The 24334-nt window shown below is 42.5% G+C and overlaps 1 protein-coding gene across 1 annotated transcript in view; it reads right to left on the reverse strand.

Annotated features, from left to right (window-relative positions):
- The window catches only part of PLCXD2 (phosphatidylinositol specific phospholipase C X domain containing 2), a 44252-nt gene continuing 19918 nt past the window's right edge, over nt 1–24334 (reverse strand). Inside the window, exons 2-4 of the mRNA XM_059922168.1 lie at nt 13204–13664; nt 7911–8152; nt 1–160 (exon numbers count right to left, since the gene is read on the reverse strand). Of these exons, the coding sequence (XP_059778151.1) occupies nt 1–160; nt 7911–8152; nt 13204–13664 (863 nt within the window). The remainder of the gene's footprint in view (nt 161–7910; nt 8153–13203; nt 13665–24334) is intronic.

The raw sequence follows: 24334 nt of genomic DNA on the forward strand, positions 1-24334 counted from the left end.
TCAGCATTTAGCCAAAGCTCTATCCTCCTGTAGGAGGTCATTCAATTCAATGACAGCCGTGGCAAAGTCCACCAGGTCCACGAAGTCAGACGTGATGATGTTGACACCCAGGGCTCCAGGCTTCTGAGTCTTCACCCAATCCAGGATGGCAGGAAGATTCCTACACAGGAGAGTGTTGGGGCAAGAGAGAACAGAGAGTAGCGTTTAGAAACCGGAAAGAAAACATTTCTGTTAATGTAACAAAAGCGTGTCAACAGAGGCATAAGCTCCACCCCCCCACCAAATTTGTCCCTTTAAGCTTAAATCTCTTTCAGGGACAGAGTGATGTCTAGTCCATTAGAGAACTGTACTTTTAGGATTTCTGTGCTGGAAGAAGAAATTCTTCGCCTCAATCACCAAAGAGATACCATGTCAACAGGACCTTGAAAAACTAAGATCAAGAGCCTAATTATTGGTGGGTTCTTTAATTTTCTTGTACCACGAAATTTTTTTATCATGAAAATTTTCAAACATATCACAACACTGAAAGAAATTTACAGTAAGCATATCCACCATCTAGATTCTACCACTAACATTTTACTATACTTGCTTACCATATATCTGTCCATCAATCCAGCTTATATTTTTGACAAATTCCAACTGCAAACATCTATACACATTCCCCTCAATATCTCAGCATGCAGATCTAGGGTTCAGTATTTGTTTTCAACCTCTTTCCCTTTTGACGTAATGTTTATACCCAGTAAAATGCACAACTCTTAAGTGAACACTGGTTGAGTTTTGACAAATGTATATATATAACCCATACCCATCTCAAGGTATAGAACATTACCAGCACCCCAGAAGGTTCTGCATTCACCTTCCCCATCGATCCCTGCCCCCATTCTCCCAGAGGCAATAATTATACTGTTGTTGTTGTTGTTGTTGTTTTTAAAAAAACACAGATTAAATTTGCCTGGTCTAGAATTACACATAAGCCATGCAATATGCGTTCTTGTGTGTGAGGCTCTTTCACTCAGCATTATGGTTTTGAAATTCATCCATGTTGTTGCATGCATCAGCAATTTGTTCTCTTTTTTAGTCACTGGATAGTATTCCATTGTATGAATATACTGTAATTTATCCATTTTCCTATTGATGGCTAAATGGACTGTTTCCAGTTTTTGGATATTATGAATAAAGCTGTTATGGTCATCCTTATACAAGTCTTTTTTGTGGACATTTATTTTCATTTCTTTTGGGTAAATACCAAAGAGTGAAGTTGTTTTATTATATGTTAGGTTTACATTTGGTTTTATAAGAAATTTCCAGATCTTTACCCAAAGAGGTCGTTCCATCGTACATTCCATGAACAAAGTACGTGAGTTCTGTTTGCTTCACATCCTCTCTTAAATTTGGTACTATAAATCTTTTTAATTTTAGCTGTTCTAGTGGATGTGTAAAGTTATCTCACAGTGTTTTAGTTTGCATTCTTCTGATCACTAATGATGTTGGGCAGTTTGTCATGTACTTATTGGCCATTAGTGTATCTTCTTTGGGAAGCATCTGCTCAGTTCTTTTACCCATTCTCTCTTTTGCTCTTTTTCTTTTAATTGCTGAGTTGTAGATGTTATTTATCTATTCTGGATACTAGCCTTTTGTCAGATATGCTTTTTGAATATTTTATCCCCACCTGTAGCTTGCCTATTAATTTTCTCAGTGGCATATTGGTGAGCTGAATTCCTTAATTTTGATGGAGTCTAATTTATCTTTTTTTTTCTTTTATGGTTTCTGTGACCTGTCTAAGAAACTTTTGCCTACTCCCAAGTCACAAGATACTTTCCTGTTTTATAATTTTAGCTTTTATGTTTAGATCTAAGATCCATCTCAAGTTAATTTTTATATATGCTTTATAATTTTAGCTTTTATGTTTAGATCTAAGATCCATCTCAAGTTAATTTTTATATATGCTTTATAATTTTAGCTCTTATGTTTAGATCTAAGATCCATCTCAAGTTAATTTTTATATATGCTTTATAATTTTAGCTTTTATGTTTAGATCTGAGAGCCATCTCAAGTTAATTTTTATATATGGTGTGAAGCAGGGGCCAAGGTTCACTTTTGCCATATGGATATACAGTTATTCCAGCAGCATGTGTGGCTTGTTATTGGACCAATGCTTGCTCAGTTGTCTTACAAATGCAGTCTGTCAGTCTCACGTTATAATTTGAGGGCTTTCTATGTGAAAGCTAGAATGTTATCCAAAGAAGCTCACAATTCAGAGATGTAAACAAACGATTACAGTTTAATGTGATAGTTCCTATATTAGTAGTAAGTGTAAAATACCATGGGTGGTATAGAGGAGGGAGTAATGAAGTACTCAGTTTTGCATCATGGTAACAATAGCTCACTAAATACTTGCGACATTGAGGATGCCATAAGGAAGACACAAACCAGGGCTTATGTTTTGGTTAAGAGACTGGAGTTTTTTTTTAGGAAGGATTTTCTCTGGGTAAAAACTGAAAATAAGCTAAGTTTATTTCTTAATGGCCCCTTTCTCTTCTTTTGGTAACACTGTCCTTGGTTGTCATCTTCTCCCCGCCTTGTTCCTTTGAAGCTGCCTTCCCTCCTCTGAGTGTACATTCAACTTCTCAGTCTCCCTCTAGGCAACCCTGTCAAGGCCTTGAAGCATTTTGTCCTTCTCCGCTTTCTTTTCCTTTTATCGTGACAACTGTAATCAGTCCTGGGTCTCTTCCCTCGCTCAGCAGACTCTACGATCAGCCATGGGCTAAAACACATCTCACAAATTGATTTGCATTTTTATATTCATAGCTGATTATGACTTAATAAGGCAACATCACAGGGGTACTTCCATTTCTAACTGGGACTCCTGACGACTTAATAGTACCCTTGATTTGACCATAACCTATTCAGTTTCTCTGTGCCTCAGTCTCTCCCCCTGTAAAATGGGGATAATAATAAAACTTCATATAGATTTGGGGGAATTAAATAAAGTAATACGTGTAAAGTGCTTAGAAGAGGGCCTGGGATATAATAAGTACTCTGTAAGTGCTGGGGACCAGAGAAGGAGTCATAAATGGTAGAGGTTTGGGGGTGGGGGTAAGAAAACTTCCTAAAGTGGTCACATCCTGCTGCTTAGGTGACAAAATGTGTCCTGAGAGGGAAGGGTCACAAATGCAGTCATCTCTTGGAGACAGAGACCTGGAACACAGAGTGGCCCACACGAAGGCCACAGCAGCCCTGAGCCTGATGCATTTAAGCCCTCTTTTAAAAAATCCGCTTGTCCGTGTTTAAGTATGAAATTCTGGCACCACCTTCTGGTCATCACAGGGAAATGAGAATTAAAGGTTTGGTCAAGGCACCTCCAGCCGACTCCAGCCAGAGCCAGCCCGTGGAGGATCCCTGGAGGCCTGGAGGCGGAGGAGAGGGAAAGGCGAGCACCTGTGGTCTCCTCTCCGTGACAAAGAGCTCTGTGTCAGCTTCGGGTTCTCATGTCAGCCTTCCCCAGGGCAAGGATCAAATAACCAGGATTGCGCACAAGGATCAAATAACCAGGAAATGCAGAACCCACTGTGAGCAGGAGCTGCTCTATTCTCTTAACTCTTGGCCTTTACCAAGACCTCTTTACCAAGATTTCTTTACCAAGAGATCAGTGCAGACGGCTGAGTCAGATACTGCTGTTGGGCCGTGAGGCACCGAATCCCAAGGGCTGCAGAGTAGCAGCTCAGAAACTTCCCCCTGGCTTAAAGGCCCACTGAGAGCAGGGCTGGTCCAGTGCGGGGACGGGCGTGGCAGGCCTGTCTTGTGCCAGGCACTGTGGGAGACGCTTTCCTGTCAAGACTCCACAATCTTGTGCGGTTTTATTAACCCCACTTATCTGGTAAGAAAAACCACAGCTCAGAGACCTCAGGAAATTTGTCAAAGGCGGTCTGTTTTTAAGGCACTGTGTTAGTTTTCTAGGGCTGCTGTAAGAAAACGCCACAGGGACTTCCCTGGTGGCACAGTGGTTAAGAATCCGCCTGCCAATGCAGGGGACATGGGTTCGAGCCCTGGTCCGGGAAGATCTCACATGCCACGGAGCAACTAAGCCCGTGTGCCACAACTACTGAGCCTGTGCTCTAGAGCTTGGGAGCCACAACTACTGAGTCCACGTGCCACAACTACTGAAGCCCGCAGGCCTAGAGCCCATGCTCCGCAACAAGAGAAGCCACCGCAATGAGAAGCCCGCGCACCGCAACCAAGAGTAGCCCCCCCCTCGCTGCAACTAGAGGAAGCCTGCACACAGCAACGAAGACCCAACGCAGCCAAAATAAAATTAATTAATTAATTAATTAAAAAAAAAAAAAAAGGAAAACGCCACAGACTGGGTGGCTTAAACAACATCAGTTTATTTCCTCACAGCTCTAGAGGCTGGAAGTCCAAGATCAAGGTGTCAGCAGGTTTGGTTTCTCCTGAGGCCTCTCTCCTTGGCCTGCACATGGCCACCTTCTCCCTGTGTCCTCACAGGGTCTGCTCTCTGTGCACACCCATCCCCAGTGTCTCTGTGTGTCCTAATTTCCTCCTCTTATAAGGACACCAGTCAGACTGGATTAGGGCCCACCCGAATGGCCTCATTTTAACTTAACCAGCTCTTTAAAGGCCCTATCTCCTGATACAGCCATGTTCTGAGGTACTGGAGATTAGGCCTTCAACACATGAAATTCCAGGGAACACAAGTCAGTCCATAACAGGAACCAAGTCAGCCTTCAATCTTGGGCCTCTGGTTTCAGTCTGCATCCCCTTCTGCGGTCCCATGCTGCTGTGCCCTCAGGCTTAGGCAAAACTTGCTTTCATTTGATTTCAGTGGGAGTGCAAGGTTTCTAAGAATCTAGGGAAAACTACCTTAGAAATTCAGTCAGAATGGCTATGTTTTACCCCTGCACCACAGCAGGTAGGCGCATGAAGCCCACACAGGGGACACCCCCTGTGCCCCAAGCTCTGGGCCTTTGGGACCTCACCTACACAAGGTCACTCCTTCAAGACTGGGGAGGTAGTTGGCACAGAGAGTCAGGCAAAAGAGGAGACAGAGAAATATGTTCCAAATGAAAGACCAAGACAAAACCTCACAAGAAGACCTTAATGAAATGGAGATAAGAATGGATATATTTTTCATGGCTTCAAGCAAACTAAATCTCAAGTCCGAAGTTGACCTAAGAGTTAGCGGGAAGGGGAGTTAACTGCCTGCTGAGAAAACCACCACTACGTTTATAGGAAAATATACCTTGTCTTTTCCTCTCGGTTAAGCTGATAACTGGTGCCCAGGACCAGTTTGACAGCACCCCGTGTGCCTTACGACAGACCTTCTGGGTGTTGGCTCTCAGGGGAAGGCCCGTGACAACTGCTCCTTCCATATGCTTGAGAAATGAAATATTTCCTGCCATATCAATAAACAAAGGATGTCACAGTCATCAATGACTATACCCCTCAAACGTGAGCCGAGGAAACTCAGGGCTGGAAAGAATACCTGCCATCTAGCGGCCGTCAGACTGCAGCCACTCCCTGCGGTAACTCAGGATGTGTCAGGATACTGGCCCCAGAGAGCTGAGGTGCACATCAAAGGAATGATTTCAGTGAGCCAAGACTCTTGCTTCTTCCCGTACGTAGAAAAGCGCTAAATTCCTTAACTTGAGATATCTGGTTTTCTTTAATTAGCAATAATCTTCTGACATTCCCGATTATCTGCCCTTTGTTGCAAAAGTCCTATGTATCCTGGCTTCCTCCCTTCGCCTCTTCGGAGCAGCTTCTCAGTTACCTGAAACGCTTTCTCCCGGGCTGCAGTCCTCATTCTGCCCCCCAAAAAACTTAACTCGCAGCTCTCACGTTGTGCATATACATATTTTTAAGTCAACACGCTTGTTCACGCTTGTGCCAGGGGAAATGACAGCCACATGTCGTGCTGGTGTTTGGGAGCAAACTTGACCAAAGCAGCTGATGTGGAGGCCTAGGAATCCTAATGCATCTCTGTAATATTCTTGTGACCAGCAGGCGGCGAGATGCCCCAGTATCCTTCCAGTCTCCCAGATGTGTGCTTGCTGCCAGCAGGTTAAGGCTCTGGCGTGCTAGGATGCTGGGGCTTTGGGCGCGTGCGCCATCATTACCTCTCAGTGGAAGAGCCTTGGGCTTCATCTGCAGCCAGATTAAAGATGCAGGAACTCACGAGTATGAAAAGCATTGTGACTTTGTGGGTTCAGAACTGTAGCCAGTAAGAGCTGACCAGATTCAGGTACTAGTGAGACAATTACAGACCAGTGGAGCAGAAAGGAACAGGGCACTGAAATGTGCTACATACAAGTCAGTGCTTGGATGCTGAAAGGGGCAATGGTCCAACAATCAGAAGTCCACGGATGGGATGTAATACTGACTCTTACCAGCAGTGGGGGTCTGGGTCACTTAACCTCATTGGGCCCATCTGAAGTGGGAACAATAACATGCTTTAGACAACGTGCCCTCCTGAAGGCTGGCTTAATTTAAGAACCTAATGAAATCATCTGCGAGAGGGTGCTCTATATTCAGAATACACTATACAGATATAACACATCCTTATTTTTAAAGACTTGCTCTCCCTTACAAGTACAGCTCTCTGCACAGACTTTATTATAGTGATTTTTCACAGTGTTACATAGAAATTTACATGTTTATTTTTCCCGATAGAATGTACGTCTATGGGGGCAGTGACTAGATTATTCATCTTGTGTCTTTGGACCCAGCTCCTATTCGTCGCTGAATTAATAAACAAATAAATAATGTTAATCTACAAATTTACCAAAGGCATGAGGAAATGGTATGGATATATGAGCATATACTATAAAAAAGAAAGTTCATGATTCTGGTCTTGGTTTATGAAACTCTCTTTCCCAAGTTAAGCACAGGTAATTCAGTGAAGACTTAGTAGAGCCACACAGAAAGAGGTTTCTGGTTCTGCTCATGGCCAGCACAATCAGGAGCTCCCAGTTCATTATCCAAACTCCTGCCAGGTGAACTCCTGTTATCGGAAGTCATGCTATCCAAACTATCCAAATAGACAGGGACACGTTGTTTGATGAATCTTTCATTATCTGAACTCTGGTGCTCAGCACCCGGAACTCAGGAACCAAAGTGATTCTTGTCAATATCCCTTGTTATCCAAACATACTGGTTTCCTCAGCTTGGATTGCGAGGGATGCCCTATTAGCCAAATGTATTTATAACATTCCCTTTATACATAGGCATAGGCATACACACCTACATGTACATATACACAAGCCATCCTTTTTCTTGACAACACCTATCATTTATTGGTGTCCAGGATAAAGAACATCATCTAACACAACGTTTCTGGAGCTTCTCCTGCCGAATTGTACAGTCAGGATCAGTTCTGCTCCGAGGAAGTATCTGAAGCTATGGCATGGTAGGTGGCATCCTGAGCTGCTTCTTAGGACTCACTGTCACTAAGGAAGGGAGAAAGGACACCCTAAATCCTGGGAGGGTCATCTCTGAACCCCTACTGCCTGGCACAGCAGTCTCATTTAATGCTTCTTAAGAGAGTGAGTGCTTGGGCCAGCTTCGAGGGCAGGGGCAGGAACATGATGGCACCTCCAGCCAGATGTGAACGGACTGGTGGTGCCTGAAAGTGCTTTGCCTCCATACTGAAATTTAGAGGGTATTTATGCTATAATATGTACATTTTAACAGAGTGTTTAGAGATCCTTTGGCCACGCTTAATGCAAGCCACCTCAAGTACACAACTTTTTCAAATACAAGGTTTTTTGGGTTTGGTTTTGTTATTTTAAATCTTCAAAGTATATGGTTTTACTGCTGTTTATTCAGACGAGAATCAAGATAAAAAACATTTGTTTTAAACCCTCACTTGTGAAAAGGAAGCAAATTCTTACCTATGGACCAGCGTGTTCTTGAGGCCGCCAACCAGGCCCCGGGCGATGGTCTTCACTCTGGGCGTGAGGATTGCTTGCGACACGTGGAAGGATCCGTGGGGAGAGCGCTCACTCAGCGTGGTCTCCAGGAAGAGTATGAGCTTGTGCACACTTGTGGTATTTGCCCAGGGCGCTGGGATCTTCTTTCCAGGCCATAGGAAGGGGTACTGCTTGTAGAAGGGACAGTGATAGAAGATGAGAACCTGAAACGTTCAGAACAAATAAAGGAGGGCAATTCATGAACAAGCTGAGTGTTAACTCCTCGGCTTTACACTGATTGATTGCTAGGAGGAAAGGCGCACAAATACAAACATACGTGGAAATTCAAAAATTTTTATATACATATTTTTTTAGAAAAATTAATAAGCAAAGATTTAAGCACTTGCTATATGCCTGACTTGAAGGTTTTTAACGTTTTGGGGGTCATGAACACCTTTGGAAGTATGGTAAACTCCTGAACCCCTTCTCAGATTGTTTTAAATGAATGTCTAAAATAAAATAGATAGGATTACAAAGAAAATCAGAGATGGAAATATAGCTATCAACATAATAATTAAATTTGTAATGAATAAATTAATGTATGTGTTTCATAATAAACACATTAAAGAAAAATATTTTGTTTGAAGTCTAATAAGTTCCATAATTTTGAGTAAATGATGACTCTACACAATATTTCGAGATATCTGCACTAAATGAACATCTGTGGTTTCTGTGGGGACAAAGTCACAGGGAGTGCCAACGCTGCCAGCACTGCCGTGGGTGACTGCTCACGCTCATAATCAGTGGTTATACCGACATTCAGTCAGAGGTTAAAAGTCAACATGTAGTGCTTTTCCCATCCAAATTCACAGACTTCTTAAATTCTACCCTAACCCACTCCCATTGGGAATCTCTGGACCCCAGGTAGAGAACCTCAGCGCTTAGTCCCGTCTATAAGTTATGACTCCTATGCTCACGAAATTGACCCTTAGCTCTTGGGTTGAGATCAATACACTGAACTGAACTTGGGAGGATGTAGGTTTTCAGTTGTGCGTCCTGACTCTGAATGAAATTGCCCTTCCCGGGAGAGGGAGGGAGTGAGCTATGTGAGGCAGGGAAGACTTCGAGTACCGGATGGGTCTCCAGTGGGACCTCTCAGGATGGTGGTGATTCTGCAAATAATTAGCAAGCCACATCCACGGCATTAATTAGTTTCTGAAGGCAGCAGAGAGACAGGGCGTTGCTATTTCGATTGTCCCAATTCAGAGCTCTGATGCTTAGGTTTCCAGAAGTACTATGTTTTTTCTTCTCCCGGGTACCAGCGATTCTTCCCTGGAGGAATGTCCATTGTGTGTATTTACACTCCCTGGACCGCAATCCTCGGATAGCTGGCCTGACAGCATAATTCTCCTGGCACCCAAGGGCAAGAGCTCTGAATGTGTGTCTTGTTTCTGGGGTGCATTTAGCCTAACTGCTCCTACAGGCCTAGAGCTAGGAAGCACCAGCCTCAAAGCACTGAACAGGCTGGTTGTTCTTGTTGCTTTTAATGGCTTTGAGTAATAATGTCTGACTGCCTGCTAATGATGCTGGTGGTAAACACATGGGTTAATGAGGTTAATCAGAGGCTCATCGTAAGCAGATTGCCTGGGAGATTGGGGAAGGTTTCCCGCTGGCGTTGTAACTGGCTAGTTTGGAAGGCTGGGGTCTCCAGCATCTGTAAGTGTGAAAAGCTGGGCTGTGAGATGTGGGAGAGGCGGGAGGCTGTGTGATCCTTCGACAGGGCCTGTCAGACCATTTCCTATGCTGCCTGGCCCCTGAGCAGAGGGTCAAGGGATGAAAGGAAAGCGCTGTTCTTCACTCGGTCTTGGAGAACGAGCAAAAAGGACACATTCTACAAAAGGGGCTTTATGGCTTTCCTCAAGAGCCTTCTCAAGTAATCTGATCCTAAAGGTTATAGGGGGAATTTCTGTTTACAGTAGGAGCTTGGCCTAGAAAACCAGCCCTCATTCTACAGAATTCTGGGGGGGCCGTAAGTCTTGCCCAGGGCCTGTGTTTTGCATCTGACTCCCGACCTCGCTCTGCTGTATTTTCTGTCTGAGATATTCTTCCCTCCAGCTCAGCAATTCATATGCAGGTTTTCTCTCGAGACTCAGATTTAAAATCTCATTTCCTTTAAGAATTATTCTTTAATTGACCTCTTCTTATTTTGATCATTCTTTTACAGGGGCCCCTGGGATGCAGATTTATACTATGTACTATTTTTCAATTGATGGATTACAAACCCTTTTTTTCATACAGTACATTTGAGGCAGTTTTGCCTTGTAATTGTATATATCAGTTGTCTTATATTTTACTAGTGGCACATATTCTTACCTTCTCATTAAGATTCTAAATACTGCCAAGTTGTAGATGAAATCTTCGAATTCACTGTACCCTCAAAACTCATAACCACTCATATACCAATACATACCTGTGAGCTGTGATATAACTGCATATTGAGTAAATGAAATGTGACTGAATGGTAGTACACTTCTTTCTACTAAACTGTAGTAATAAAATACTCTGGGGGTTACACGCAAGGCAGCTCATTACATAATGAATATTTAAAGTTTAACCACCAGTATGGCACTGCCCCAGCAGGGGGCAGATGATTGAGGGCTCTGTTGGAGATCTCTTTAGCTTTTAAGAAGAGGTATAGCAGGGAAACCACTGGGAAAGGAAGGGGAACAGGGAAATCCTGGAATTCAAATTGATGACACGCTCCCTTTTTCTGACACATCATCACAGTCTCTTTCTCTCATAATTTTAGGGGTATTGGTTGTTGAATGACACAGATTAGCCTTTACTGTTCTGCTAGAAATTCACTGTCCACATGATTCATTATTCCTGAAATTCTCTTGCAAATTTCTAAATGATTTAGTATGCAATGTGGCAGCCCATCCAGAATACAATCTGTGCACAAAATTATAAAACTATCACAGATACCTGTTTATAAATTTAGCTGGACTCAAATTTAACCTTACCTGAATCCTCGTATTCAAAAGCCCTCTCACGGATCTTCCCTGTCTCCCATTCTGCTAACCCTCTGAGACCTTCTGATAATAAGGGCTCTTGAATAAGGAGAAAGTGTTTTTATTAGCATCGTCTATGACACTAGTTGTGAAAATCACCAAGATGTGTGAACAGCCCTGGGAGAGCATTGAAGGCTGTGGGAACTCCGTAGAGCCCAACAGCCTGTGACTGAGTCCTGGCCCTTGTCGCTCACTGACAATGTTCTCTTGGGCAAGGTGCTTAATTGCTCCCTGCCTCAGTTTTCTCATCTGTAAAATGAGGATAATAATGACAACTTGTGTCATAGTGTTGTTGAGAGGATTAAATGAGTTCATCCCTGTACTCAGTACATTTGTAAAGGCTCAATAAATGTTGTGTTCTTGCTCTTGTTACCAGTATTATTTAGCATTGTAAGAGAGAGATTCCACTGGGGAAAAATCTCTCCAAATTTGACCTGCGAGTCTGAATAGATATAAACTTAGGTTTAGGGGAGAGGTGTGATAAATATTTGGCAAAATACCACTAACAAAAGTTTTAGTGAAGAAAAATAGCTTAGATAAAACTTAACAGATACTAAGAGTTAACTCATGAGTCTTCGTAGATTCCAAGACCTTTAGCACTTTCACGGGTGTGCAAAACAACCTGGTGTTTCCCATTACTCAGGCCGAGCCTGGGAGTCATCCTGGAATCCTCACATCCCAACAGTTAGGAAACCCTATTAGGTCTAACTTCTGGTGGATTCCAAATCTGACCACTTCCCACTAGTCTCCTCACTGGTTTCCGTACTTCCCTTCTGTCTTTCCAGGGCTCTTCCTAGTAACCAGAGGGATACCATCAAAACTTAAGTCAGGCCACAACACCCTGTGCTCAGAACCCTCCCAGAACCTTCCTCACTCAGAGTAAAACCAAGTCCTTTCAAGTGCCTTCAAGGGCCCCCTGATCAACCATGATCTCTCTGACCTCCTCCGCTGCTCTGCTCTCCAGTCCTGTGGCCCCTGCTTTTCCTCAACCATGTCAGGGACCCTCCTGCTTTGGGGCTCTGTTCTGACTGGTTCCTCTGCTGGGAAAGCTCTTCCCGCAATAGATTCACTCCCTCAAATGTCATCTTTTCAGTGAGGGCTACCCTGATCAACACATTTAGAACTGTGACCAACCCTCCAACCCATAGATCCCTGGTTCCCCCTTACTGTGCTTGGCTTTCTTTTTCCACTGCTCTTATTACTTTCTAACATTCTCTATAATGTATTTATCATGTTTATTATCTATGATCTATCTCCCTCCACCTGAATGAAATCTCCATTAGGGCAAGGATCTTTGTTTTATTTACTGATTTATCCCAAGTGCCTAGAACGGAGCTCAGCACACACTTAGTGTTCACCATACATTTGCAAATGAATAATCTTTAATTGCTTTCTAATTAAAAGCTCTTCCCTCAGTTCAAAAATCACTGCCTCTTTAAGATGCTTTGGTTAATGCATCTATGAGTAAGGGAGCAACTGTGAGTGAAAGGTACTTGTTTTCTTTTTCTTTTTTAGAGAGAGTCTAAAGTGGAGCCTGACCATTCCTGAAGCTCTCCTCTCTCACTCTCCACCATCCTCTGGGACCAGAACAGAATATATCTGAGGCCCGCGCTCCTTTTCCTGAGTCTGTCCTTCACGGGTCTGGGTTTGGGGCTCTTCTCCACTTAGGGACGCTCCTCCAGCCTTGATCCCTTCGCGGGTTCTTCCTTCCTTAACTATCTTCCCCGCTGACCCAAACTCTGTGGAGACGGCCTTTCAAAATGTTAACTAACACCTCTGAGATGAATCACTTCGCGTGCCTTTGTCAGCTAATGCTATCAAACAATATTTGGCAGGGACTATCTGATATTGAGTTGAAGACAGGATGGGACAGATGATCCCTAAGGGGAACTAGGAGCGTGAAAACAGATACAATGGGAGACAGAAAAATGGTAATGGCCAACTGATCCTGTTTCACAACTCTGCCTTGGGCTGGTTCTGGCCAGGCCATTGCCAAACAAGTTAATCCCAGTTCAGCTGTGCCCAGGGGAGCCCTTGGTGTCGTCCCAGAGCCCAGGAACTGGTGTGCAGATCTTTATTATCCCAAACAATCTATGCCTTCTGGCCCAAGAGCCCTGGAGTGAGCTGCCTTAGAGCTGGTGACACAGAAAAAGCAGAAAGAGTTCCGTTGTGGCCCTTGGAAGCTAATCTCTGTTCCCTCCTACCTGGCACTTCTTCTCCCACAGCGTCTGCAGCGTCATACTCTCCACACTGCAGGCTGAGCACAGCTTGCTCCCAAAGGCCTCCTGGATCCGGAGAATCAGGCGTTTGTGATGGGCCTCGTCCATGGCATAGAAGTGGTTGAAATCCAGGAAGACAATCTCTTGGGGGTGCTGTGTGAGGAACGAGTCAATCTCCATCAGCCCATCCCAGACCCTGATGCCAAAAAGCCCGTGAATGAAGTAGATTTCCTGGTCGGCATCCCCTGGCTTGGAAGACACACGCAGGTCGAAGTAGCGGATCCCAGCGTCCAGCTGTTCTCGGAATGTCAGGTTCTGAGTCACAGACCATTTCTTCATGAGCTTCTTTACCAAGGAGATCCTGGCGAGGCGTTTGATAGCTGGGGTTTGGTCAGGCCCCACTGGGGACTTTTCGTCTACCCAGTAACTGAATGAATCATGGGAGCCTATACGAAGCAATAAATGTGAGGACAGCGGTTGAGACTGGAGCTGGGACAGATAATCCAATTGATAAGAAAACAACAACAAAAATTTAGAACCAAGCACACACGCGGAATATTGTGAACAAATACTTGCAAAAATTTTCAAGCTTGCTAGGGATGAAATAAACACAAATAAGAGTAACATAGTCTTGGGCTTCCCTGGTGGTGCAGTGGTTAAGAACCCGCCTGCTAATGCAGGGGACGCGGGTTCGAGCCCTGGTCCGGGAAGATCCCACATGCCGCGGAGCAACTAAGCCCGCGAGCCACAACTACTGAGCCCGCGTGCTACAACTACTGAAGCCCACACACCTAGGCCCGTGCTCCGCAACAAGAGAAGCCACCACAATGAGAAGCCTGCACACCGCAACAAAGAGTAGCCCCCCATCGCCGCAACTAGAGAAAGCCTGTGTGCAGCAACAAAGACCCAACGCAGCCAAAAATAAATAAATTTAATCAAAAAAAAAAAAAAAAAAGAGTAACATAGTCTTATTAGCAGCTTGTTAAGCCTGGGGTAAAACTATAATTTCATACATTGCTGGTATAAGGTATTGATTAATTAATAAATACCCTTTTGTAAAGCTATTTAGAAATATGTTTGGAAAGAGGAGCTTTAAAATATTCTAAAATTTAAAATTTGATCTAGTAATTTCATTTCAGAAAATTCATTTTCAATAGGAAAGCTATTCTGAAGAACTAAACTAATGTTTGGGAAAACAAAGATGTTTGCTGAAGAATATTCCTAATAGAGACAAACTAGAGGTTGCTTAAGTGTCCCTCATAGAAGAATGCTTAATGGTGGCACAGCTGCTTTGAATAAGCAGCATTGCCGGCATTGAAAGAAAAGATAGGAAAACTCTGTGTCTGTCTCACTAATGCTGGGACAGGCATTTAAATTCTAGGAAAGGCAGAATTTTTTTTTTTTTTAAACTGCCTTCTTCTTACACTTTTGTATATACTATTTTCCTATTGTAAAAATGAGGCAGTAGGAATGATTTCTTGACAGATCAGATAAACATCCTGAAGAGCTCAACATAGGTTAGTTATACGTCCCTCTTTTTGAATAAGCCAAATCTGCTATAAATGATCAAATGCATGTTGTGTTTCTCTTCCTTAAAGAGGGTAGGGATCCTCCTAGACACTGAGATGATCTTATTGTTATAAAGTCTAAGTGACCACGAGAGACACATTTCTAACTATAGTGAGAAAATATTTCAGTAGTAACTTAAGTAAAAATTATCTGTAACAAATATCTTTTGTTTTGTCATTGGTTTCTATCTGGTGTCAACCATTATTATTTGGTTGGCTTGGTGACTGGCCCTGACCCTGGGGGGGCTACACGCAGGCGGCTGCACTTTGCAAGCAAAATCTAGGAGGAAAGTGTCATGTTCTGACACTACCAACCTTGTTCTTAACCACTACCCCCACACCAGAATCAAAATTCTTATATTCATATAGAATACTCTTGACTGTCACCAGTTATCCTTTTTACTAAATTGTAGAGTAGGCATTTCATACATAATATAGGATTTTATACAACTCTACTGTTTCATGTTTTATTACTTCCATTTTCTTGAAAATAAATCATTCTGGGAATGGCTTTACTGTTCTATCTTCTCAGAAATAAAGCAAAAAAAAAAAAAAAAGGTGGCAAGCGATGCTTTATTTTTATGCAGTCTCTAGAACATGGAGGGTATTCAGTAACTATTAAGAAAAAGCATAGTTATCAATCCTTAGGCAAAATGAATTTTGCAAGCAAGAGAATTACTAGCATATTTAAGGTAAAAAAAAAAAAATTGCCGTTACTAATAGATATGTGGGGCAAGTCCCCCTGGAGCTTCCATACTGGTTGTCTCTGCTAATGAGACTCACTGGATACTTGCCGAATGTTCTGTTTCCTTGGGCTGCACAGAAATAGGAGATCTTCATACCTCCTCATCAAGAGATTTATTACGAATACATTATGCATAGATGGAGAACAGCCAGTTCTCTCTTCTTTTTAGATTTTATCAGCAGCCCAGCTGTCCGGGATTGAGTGTGTAATATAGTGTGAGTTTCGCATTGTACTTAATTCTTCCTTGGGTATCAGGGAATAGGCATTATCCAAGCATGGAGGAGAGCAAATCCTCTCTGGTATTCTCTTGTTGGTGCTGAGTCCAGTTTCATGTCCAGAGGGAGATGTGCTAACAACCTCTGAGGCTTTTCTCTGTGTCTGAGGATTCTGCGGCACTGTGACGGCGATGGGGCCCCAGGGACCATTTCTGAATACACAGCGACACACAGGGTACGCAGCCCATCCCACGGAAGAGGGAGGGTGTGCACGTTCCCTGGGAACCGGGAGTCTCTCTTTCTCTCTTTGCTCCCTTTTCCATTCTGGGTGCCCAGCACTGCCCACTCCCGTCCCCTTGATAGGAAGGGACAGGACAAGGGAACAGGCTGTTTGCTGGTTGGTTTACAGCAGGTGTCCTACCGAGGCCTCCAGCAGTCAAAGCCAGCACTCACTCGTTAACCACTATCAATATTTTTGCCTTTCTACTTTCTTTTTTCCAGGAAGTGTTTGGCCTCACTCACATAGAGTGAGAGAATAACATTCAGGTACTTAAGTGCATGAACTATTTCTTTTTCAAAAAACTGGATAAAAATGCCCCAACCCTCACCAGAATATTTACAAGTTATACAATGTGCAAATAATACTTATAAAAAGAAAATCCTAATATTTTGCACTCCAGATTTATTATCAAAGTTTCCTCTTCTCCCTACACCTGAAAGAAGTTATTTCACTCTTTAAAGATCGTCTTTAGGGCTACTTCTCCCCCTCTGCCCTGGGATGTATGGGTTAAATTCACACATTTCCCCCAGAAGGGGTGGAAAACCCCCTGTTCCTTTGGTCCTTGCCTTGTTCTCGAAGAGAACTGTTGTGTGGCGTTGGTAGGGATCTCTGCTCCATGGGTTCTGGCTTGTTTTATGATAAGGTTAGAAAATAGTTTAGAGCCTCACCCTGCTGTGATTTCTGCCACGGGAAGTGTTTTTGCTGCTACTACCTGGCAGCACCTGTGCATCTTCACTCATCCTCTCTATGGCTCTTTTATCACTGTCTAAAATAGATTTAAGTGGTCCTCTTTATCTTAAGAACAAAACAAAGCACTTTCCATTACACGCCTTACCCCTTCAAGTGACTATCTTCTCTTTCCTCCCAGCTGTTGAATTCTTGAAAAAGAGGCCAGTCGTGTGGCCTTTGTCTCCCCTGATCTACTCCCTCCTTCCAGTCAGAGGCCACCTCCTATCCTTCTATTGCTACTTTTGATCTTTATAAACTTGGAATCAACAGCTCCAAGTGGCTTTATTCTTCTTAGCTTCTCTGAGGGTCTGCTAAGTCAGCTCTTTTCTGGAAACTTCCATTCCCTTGTGATCCACGATGCACACTTTTGGGTGTTCCTATCCTGTCACCTCTCTCCTTTGGCCTCCTTTGCTGGCTCCTCTCCCTCCTTCTTGTCCCCCAGTTTAAACGTTTTCCAAGGGTCTTTATTCCTTCCTTCTCCCACCCTCAGAGATTTCGCTCACTTCCCAAGTTTTTACCACAGCACCATTATGCAGACGACACCAAAAGTTTCATTTCTAGCTCAGACTCTTCTAAGTTCCAAATTTATGTTTCCGACTTCTCCTGTGGTCTTCCATCCACGCCTGCCTGCTGACGCAACAAATTACAGATTTTCAAAGCACTCATGCTGTCCCTCTCACCCCTACAAAGTGCCTCTCTTGAAGTTCTGCTCAGTTACTCAGACTTGAAACCTCGGATTCTAATTAAATTCTTCCCTCTCCCTCACCCCCTTCATCCAACCGGGTACCAAATCTTTGCATTTGACTTTTACAACAGACATCAAACATGTCTCTTCCTTTAGCCTTCACCTGCCACCCTCCTCATTAGCAGTCCTTTAATCAGGACCAAAAGAACCCTAACTTGTCCTTTCAGTCCAGCCTCCCTCCAATTTGTTCATATTTGAAAGTCAATCATCTCAAGATACAGATCAGGTTCAAACTCTGGACACAATACAGCTCCGATGTATTATTTCAGTCTCATCTCTCATCAGGCCCCGTCCTGGACTCTACGCACTTACTTTTGCTGACAGCTTCCATAAAATATTCTCTTACCCCAACTCTGTCTACCAGCATTTATAACCCATATTGGGCAAGCTGCCTACCCTATGCCTCAGTTTTTAAATCTGTAAAATGGGCATGATAGTATCGATTGTCACAAAAATTGTTGTGAACATTGGAATGCATGCAAAGTGCCTGGAACAATGCTGATACAAACTAAGTGCTGAACTATTGTTATTGTTATTATAAGTCATTCTCTGTTAGTTGGAAACTAGAGGGAGGAAGGGGTGATTAACTGAAATTCCTTATCTTAAATACTTAGGGTCTGGAAGATTTTCTTTCCTGCACCTGAAGCACTGTTCCTCTCCATCTCCATCTTATTTGTTGACATGGAGATGATAGCTTAACCTCTACTTTGTTGACAGCAGCTGTCACTCACTCTCTTGGTTACAGCCTAAGCTTTGTCATCGCCCACTTCTAAAATCACAAAACGCAATATCCTACCTTCTAATCACAACTTATTTTCTTCTTCCTCATTGTGACTTGACTTCTATCCCCCCTAATCTGAGAGCCCAGAGTTGGCTCTACTTCATCCTTTAGCTACAACCAAGGTTGTTACTTGCCACTTTTACCTGCAGAATTATTCATTATAACCATTCAAAAGCTGTAAGGATCACTGTTGAGGCACTCTGTCTGTCTCTACATGCAGATCGTGTGCACAACCCCAGAATGCACATGGAAATATTAACGTGATATTTTCTAACAAACTTTTTGCCTAATAACAAATGTTTTACTTCTCTAATATTCCTCTTTTATAGCGTGGACTAAATAAGGTTTTAGAAAATAATAGTCATCGAATATTGGATGACTATTTTCAGACTTTTCTGGGTAGGGAATTTTTGTGGTCATCTCAAGAATATTCCATACAGAGCAGGAACTATGGACATACAGGCCTCTCCTTAATGTTCTACACTCCATGGACTGCTATCATCCCTAATTTTAGCCCTACAAAGGTGAGGTTTTTTTCCTCCAATTTTTGAAAACTGATTTTTCTGCAATCCTTTCATTTTCACAATTACCACTCTTGTCTCTTCCTGTTTCTTTATACAATCAAAAGGCATTAAAATGTCTCTATTTCCTCTTTTTATGTATACAAAACCCTGGATAATGTATGTGAAAACATTTTGTAATCTAAAGCAGTAATTCTCAACCTTGAATGCACATCAGAATCCCCTGGGGGAGCTTTTAAAAAACACCAGTGCCCAAGATCCCACCCAAGACCCACGGAGTCAGAATCTCTCTGGAGTGGGAGTTGAGAATAAAAAACTTGAAAAGCTCGCCTGGTGATTCTATCAGGCACCCAGGCTTGACATTCACTGCCATAAATGTAAGATTATCCTTTGCCAACAAGCTCTCTGACTTCCGGAGATCAATTTCTCTGGTTGGTCTTCTAGTACTTTCAAATCTCCAAATAATAATCTGGTGGATTGCCTTTCCCATACCTGGGTAGAAGCTCTCTGTACCATCCTTTGTGTTCTAGGAATGCCTCCTGCTCTTTGACCAGCTGAATAATCACCACTTCTTTGTAGAGAAGAAAAATATTGGGGCGCCTTGCTTCTTTATCATGCCTTCTAGTAAGTAATTAGATGAGGATATTTAAGTTTAATTAGAGCATTTCAGACATGCACTGGGTCACAGAGTTCAGAATAAAGTCACTGAGGCAGCAAAATCACAAGGAAAGAGATATTTGAATGAGAAAAGGTTAGCAGGATGTCTATCCAGTGTCAGGGTTATTTCCTCCTAGACAGCATTAGGTTACAAGATAATCTAAGGGACCAAGTAGGAGAAAATGAGCTGCTTTGTGAGGACTGGGGACAGCCAGTTTGCTCCTTATCTGGAACACCAATTGCTGCTTGACTCTTTCTAAGGTTTGCTATTTGGGAGTTAGGAGACCTCAAGTGAGCACGCAACAGTTTTTAGTTAAAGCACTTTCATTACCCATTTCTTGCAATTTGGAATAGTAGCCATTTTTCTGAACTCAATTAAAAAGAGTGTAAAGCAAGCGTCTTGGGAAGCTGGTCTCTAAATAAAACTAAGAGAATTCAAATCACACACCCTGAAATGATACACGTCATCACAACACAATGGCATTTCAGATTATGAGGTGACTATACTTAGGGCCACGGAGGGAAGAATGAGTCAAGAGTTAAGTGAAGAATATGAGAACGAGAGAAAATCTTCTTTATCACACCTCTGGGTGGCATCCGGGGAGGTGGGGATGGTGACCCAGGTCAAAGAACGCCTGACCTCCACTTGTCAAACCAGGACTTGAGGGAAACAGGCTCCCAAGGAAAACCCTGTATCCCTGGAAATGTCCACTGACAGCACGGTGTGACAGGCTCAGTGCTAGGCCCGACGCTACAGACAGGAGGAGGCTGGGATCCTCCTCGGGACTCGCTGCCTAGCAGAGGAGACCCAAACCCCATCCTGCAACCAGTGGTTTCACAGAAATACATGCCAGAAAGCAGGGGCAATTAATTCCATCCAGGAGTTTCAAAACTTTCATTTAAAGGTCAATTTGTATCTCTGTTTCAGGGATGAGAGAGAACATAAAGAAATGAAGTCGCTCAATATTCTGTGATAACCTAAATGGGAAAAGGATTTGATAAAGAATAGAAACATGTATATGTATAACTGAATCACTTTGCTGTACACCTGAAACTAACACAACATTGTAAATCAACTCTGCTCCAATATTAAATAAAATTTTTTTGAAAAAAAAAAGAACGCCTGACCTCATATATTTAAGAAAATCTCTTCTTCTCACTTCCCTCATGTACCACCCTGCCCTTGGTGGGCCCTTTAACCTTGAAGCCCATTAACCCCTCCAAGTCTGTTCACTGAAGGCCACCCTCCCACCCTGTGTTTACTCACACCATTCAATGTATTGGTGCCTCTAGGCCACATATTCTCAACTGGGTGACTCCGCCCCAAGGGAACAGAAAAATTGGTTCTTGGGGGAATGAAAAAATCTTACTCTTTTTATGTTCAAAGTATAAAGAGAGTACCTGGGCTTCCCTGGTGGCGCAGTGGTTGAGAGTTTGCCTGCCAATGCAGGGCACACGGGTTCGAGCCCTGGTCTGGGAAGATCCCACATGCCGCAGAGCAACTGGGCGCGTGGGCCACAATTACTGAGCCAGCGCATCTGGAGCCTGTGCTCCGCAACAAGAGAGGCCGCGATTGTGAGAGGCCCGCGCACCGCGATGAAGAGTGGCCCCTGCTCGCCGCAACTAGAGAAAGCCCTCGCACAGAAACGAAGACCCAACACAGCCATAAATAAATAAATAAATAAATAATTTTTTTTAAAAACCCAAAAAACAAAAAAAACCCTGCTGCATAACATGGATTTGTTTAAAAAAAAAAAAAAAAAAGAGAGTACCTAAACAGATATACCGTACAGTGTATCTGCAGTATTAAAATTTCATCGCTAGGGGGTGGGGATGGTGAGCAGGAGCAGGGTAGAAATAGCTAAAAAGGCTCCTTAGTTTGGCCATAAAGGAAAAAGGCTGAGAACTATCACTCCAGACTGAGCTCCCTGGTAGCCAAATGGACAGCTGACATGTCTGGGTTGGATCTCTGACCCTGCACCTCTTTTATCCTTAACTGGCATGTCTGTCAATGCCACCAGTGACTGTTTCCCACCGGACACCATCCATAAGGTGAGTCGATATTGGAGGGTTCTGTTCTCATCCCCTGCCCCTAGAACACTAATGGGTCGAGAGCCAGTTATTTCTTAAATACTCCTACCAGGCCTCTCCAGGCCCAGCAAGTCATTTCTCCACGTACATAGCCCTGAAGGACCCAGAGTTGTAGTGAACAAGATGCCAGTTTAGCAAGAAGAGATTTACCAATGGCGTAAGTCCTGAGCCCTAGCTTGATGAAACACTGTAGCTCCGGATAAGCTACATGGAGAGTTCTCACAATGGTTAAGAGCATGGAGTCTGGTGCCAGCCTGCCTAGATACATACTCTTGGCTGCACTGCTTACTAGCTAAGTGACTGAAATGCTGTGCCTCAGTTTCTCACCTGTCAACAGGGGACAACAATAGTACCAACATCAATGGTTTGTGGTGAACGTTAAATGATTAACTCAGGTAAGCATTCAGAAGAGTCCTTGGCCAACAGAATGAGCTCAAACATATTATTAGTATTCTTTCATTATTAAGGAATTTGTGTTATCTCCTACTTGAATGACACAACCTGAGAAACAAATAATTCTAGTTTTTAAATAATGTTGTGAAACCTCATTAAATATTCATATTCAGGGATCTGCTGTGGCAGTTAACTGAGAAAAAGGAAGTTTGCAGTTTAAGGGATTTATTTTAGGTTTCATCCAGAATTAACATCAAAATGAATAAATTAAAATCACAGTATTATATAGGCTAAGTATAAATCGGCACTAAAAGTATAATTATAAACAATATCTCTAGTCTGCTCCTGTGTCAATAACAGGAATAAATAAATTCAGTGACTACGCAATTTGAAAATATGGGAGAGAAAGTTCCAAGGATATTCTTGAACTTTTTACTTTTAACATCATAGAATCAGACATCCTCAAGTAATTTCTATAGAAAAACGAACACAAAAAAGCCAAATCCAATCTATTGCTAAAAGCATGTTGGATAGCTGATTTTTGGAGAAGGAAAACCTATCATCCACTATTTGAAATGGAAAGAAACAGTAATACTTCCCCAACTCTTCGAAAAACCCTACCCGTTTTAATAAATACCAGTAAAACACTCAAACACTTATATAACCATTCACAAAGAATCTTTCTACAATAGAAAGCATTAAAACACCAAACACCAGTCTTCCTGAAGCTTTCTTCAGTATTCTGAAGTCATACTTTCAGAAGTTTTTTTCTGTATTTCTTGCACATTTAAAATACTAGTGCACAGTTCTTAAGGACGTGAGCATGACCTCTTTATGTCAGATCATCTCCCTCAACATGCTTTATCACTTTGTTTTTTCTTTGCAAGTATGGGCTTTTCAGGCCTCTTGGGTTCACCGATTTTATTCAAAGGCTTTTCGCTTTCTTAGAAGACATTTCTACTCAGTAATGTGGCAAGTTGAGAGCACTAATGTACAATTGAGCCTACTGAGAGAGCAGCTGGGCCATGGATGTGACACATTTCTCCATCTCCTGGCTTGGATGTACCTGCAACTTGAATGATTTTGCTAGCCCACACGTGTGAATATGCTATAGTGAGATTTTTTCATTCAGGTAGTGAATTCCAGGTAAAACAAATCTTATTACAAGTTTTTATAGCAAATGTTTAAATAGCAAAACTTCATAGCAGGGATACCTATAGAGGTGTTTGGAACTAATGTCTCTCAGTTGCCAAGGCATTTATGTGCACGTCGATGCATATATGTTGACACTAGAGTGGTCCATCTGAAATGAAATCCAGATAAAACTTATATTCAGGAGGAAAAAAAAAACATGCTTCATTTACTTGGAAAAGTGTATTTAAAAGAATTGAAAAAAATTCACTATTTCACAGAAGTATTTTTACTAATAAAAATAAAGAGCTTCTAATAGACATAATCATCATTCTGCAAAATTTCTTTTAAAGACAATTATTATTTTGAGCTTATTTTTAAAAGAGCCATCTAAACTCCAGATTTTTATCCGGACTTCATCATACTACTTCTGTCAAAATTAAGATGGTCTGGCCCATTGCAGGCTAGGTCTTAAAACATATACTGAATGTGCATGCATTTTCTGTTAGGAATAGTCAAGAGTGTTCAGTTAGGGCTTATTTATTTTATCTCAGTTTGAACTTTAGGTCATATGATTTGTAATTTCATATTCTTTCTCTGATTATCAGCCTATACCATACCAGGTGAGGCCAGAATAATGCAGGCAGCTTGCAAGAAAACAGGTGCAGCCGTTTTGCCAGTTACCCAGTGGAGCTGATGCTGTATAAAATGGTACCGAATGTCCAATTTATTTTTCTAAATTCCTGTAAAATATACATACCAAAAAATTATTCTGAGAAGATGAATAAGATCTTAGCTGCAGAAACTACAACAAGAGGATATTAAAGATGCCCAAACACAAAAGACCAAAAATCTTGCTTACACTCTATCTTAATGAAGCTAGGTCATTCAGATTACCAGAAGGTGTCTGAGCTGGAATAAAGGGTCAACTAGATCCAATGATGGTCAGTGCAAACAGCAGAAGAGAGAGCAGTATCAGGCTTTATGAAGAGAGAGAAAAGATAAGTGTTCAAGCCAAAGAAAGACAGTGATGTTCTCCCATCTCCAAAGGAGGAAAAGAAGAGAGAACAGCCCTCAAGTGGAGCTGGGATCAGAAATTGAGAGGCCTAGCTGAACAAAAGCTCTTCCTGATACTGTCCACCCACCTTGGAGAGTTCTGGGAGATAGCCTGGTGATGTATTAATCCATTTTAAAGGGTTGAATTTTCCTGAAAAAATAAGAGGATTTTATGCCTTGATTTACACAGAGCCCAGAAGACTC

This window comes from Balaenoptera ricei, chromosome 4 (assembly GCF_028023285.1).
Source record: "Balaenoptera ricei isolate mBalRic1 chromosome 4, mBalRic1.hap2, whole genome shotgun sequence".
Taxonomy (NCBI): Eukaryota; Metazoa; Chordata; class Mammalia; order Artiodactyla; family Balaenopteridae; genus Balaenoptera; species Balaenoptera ricei.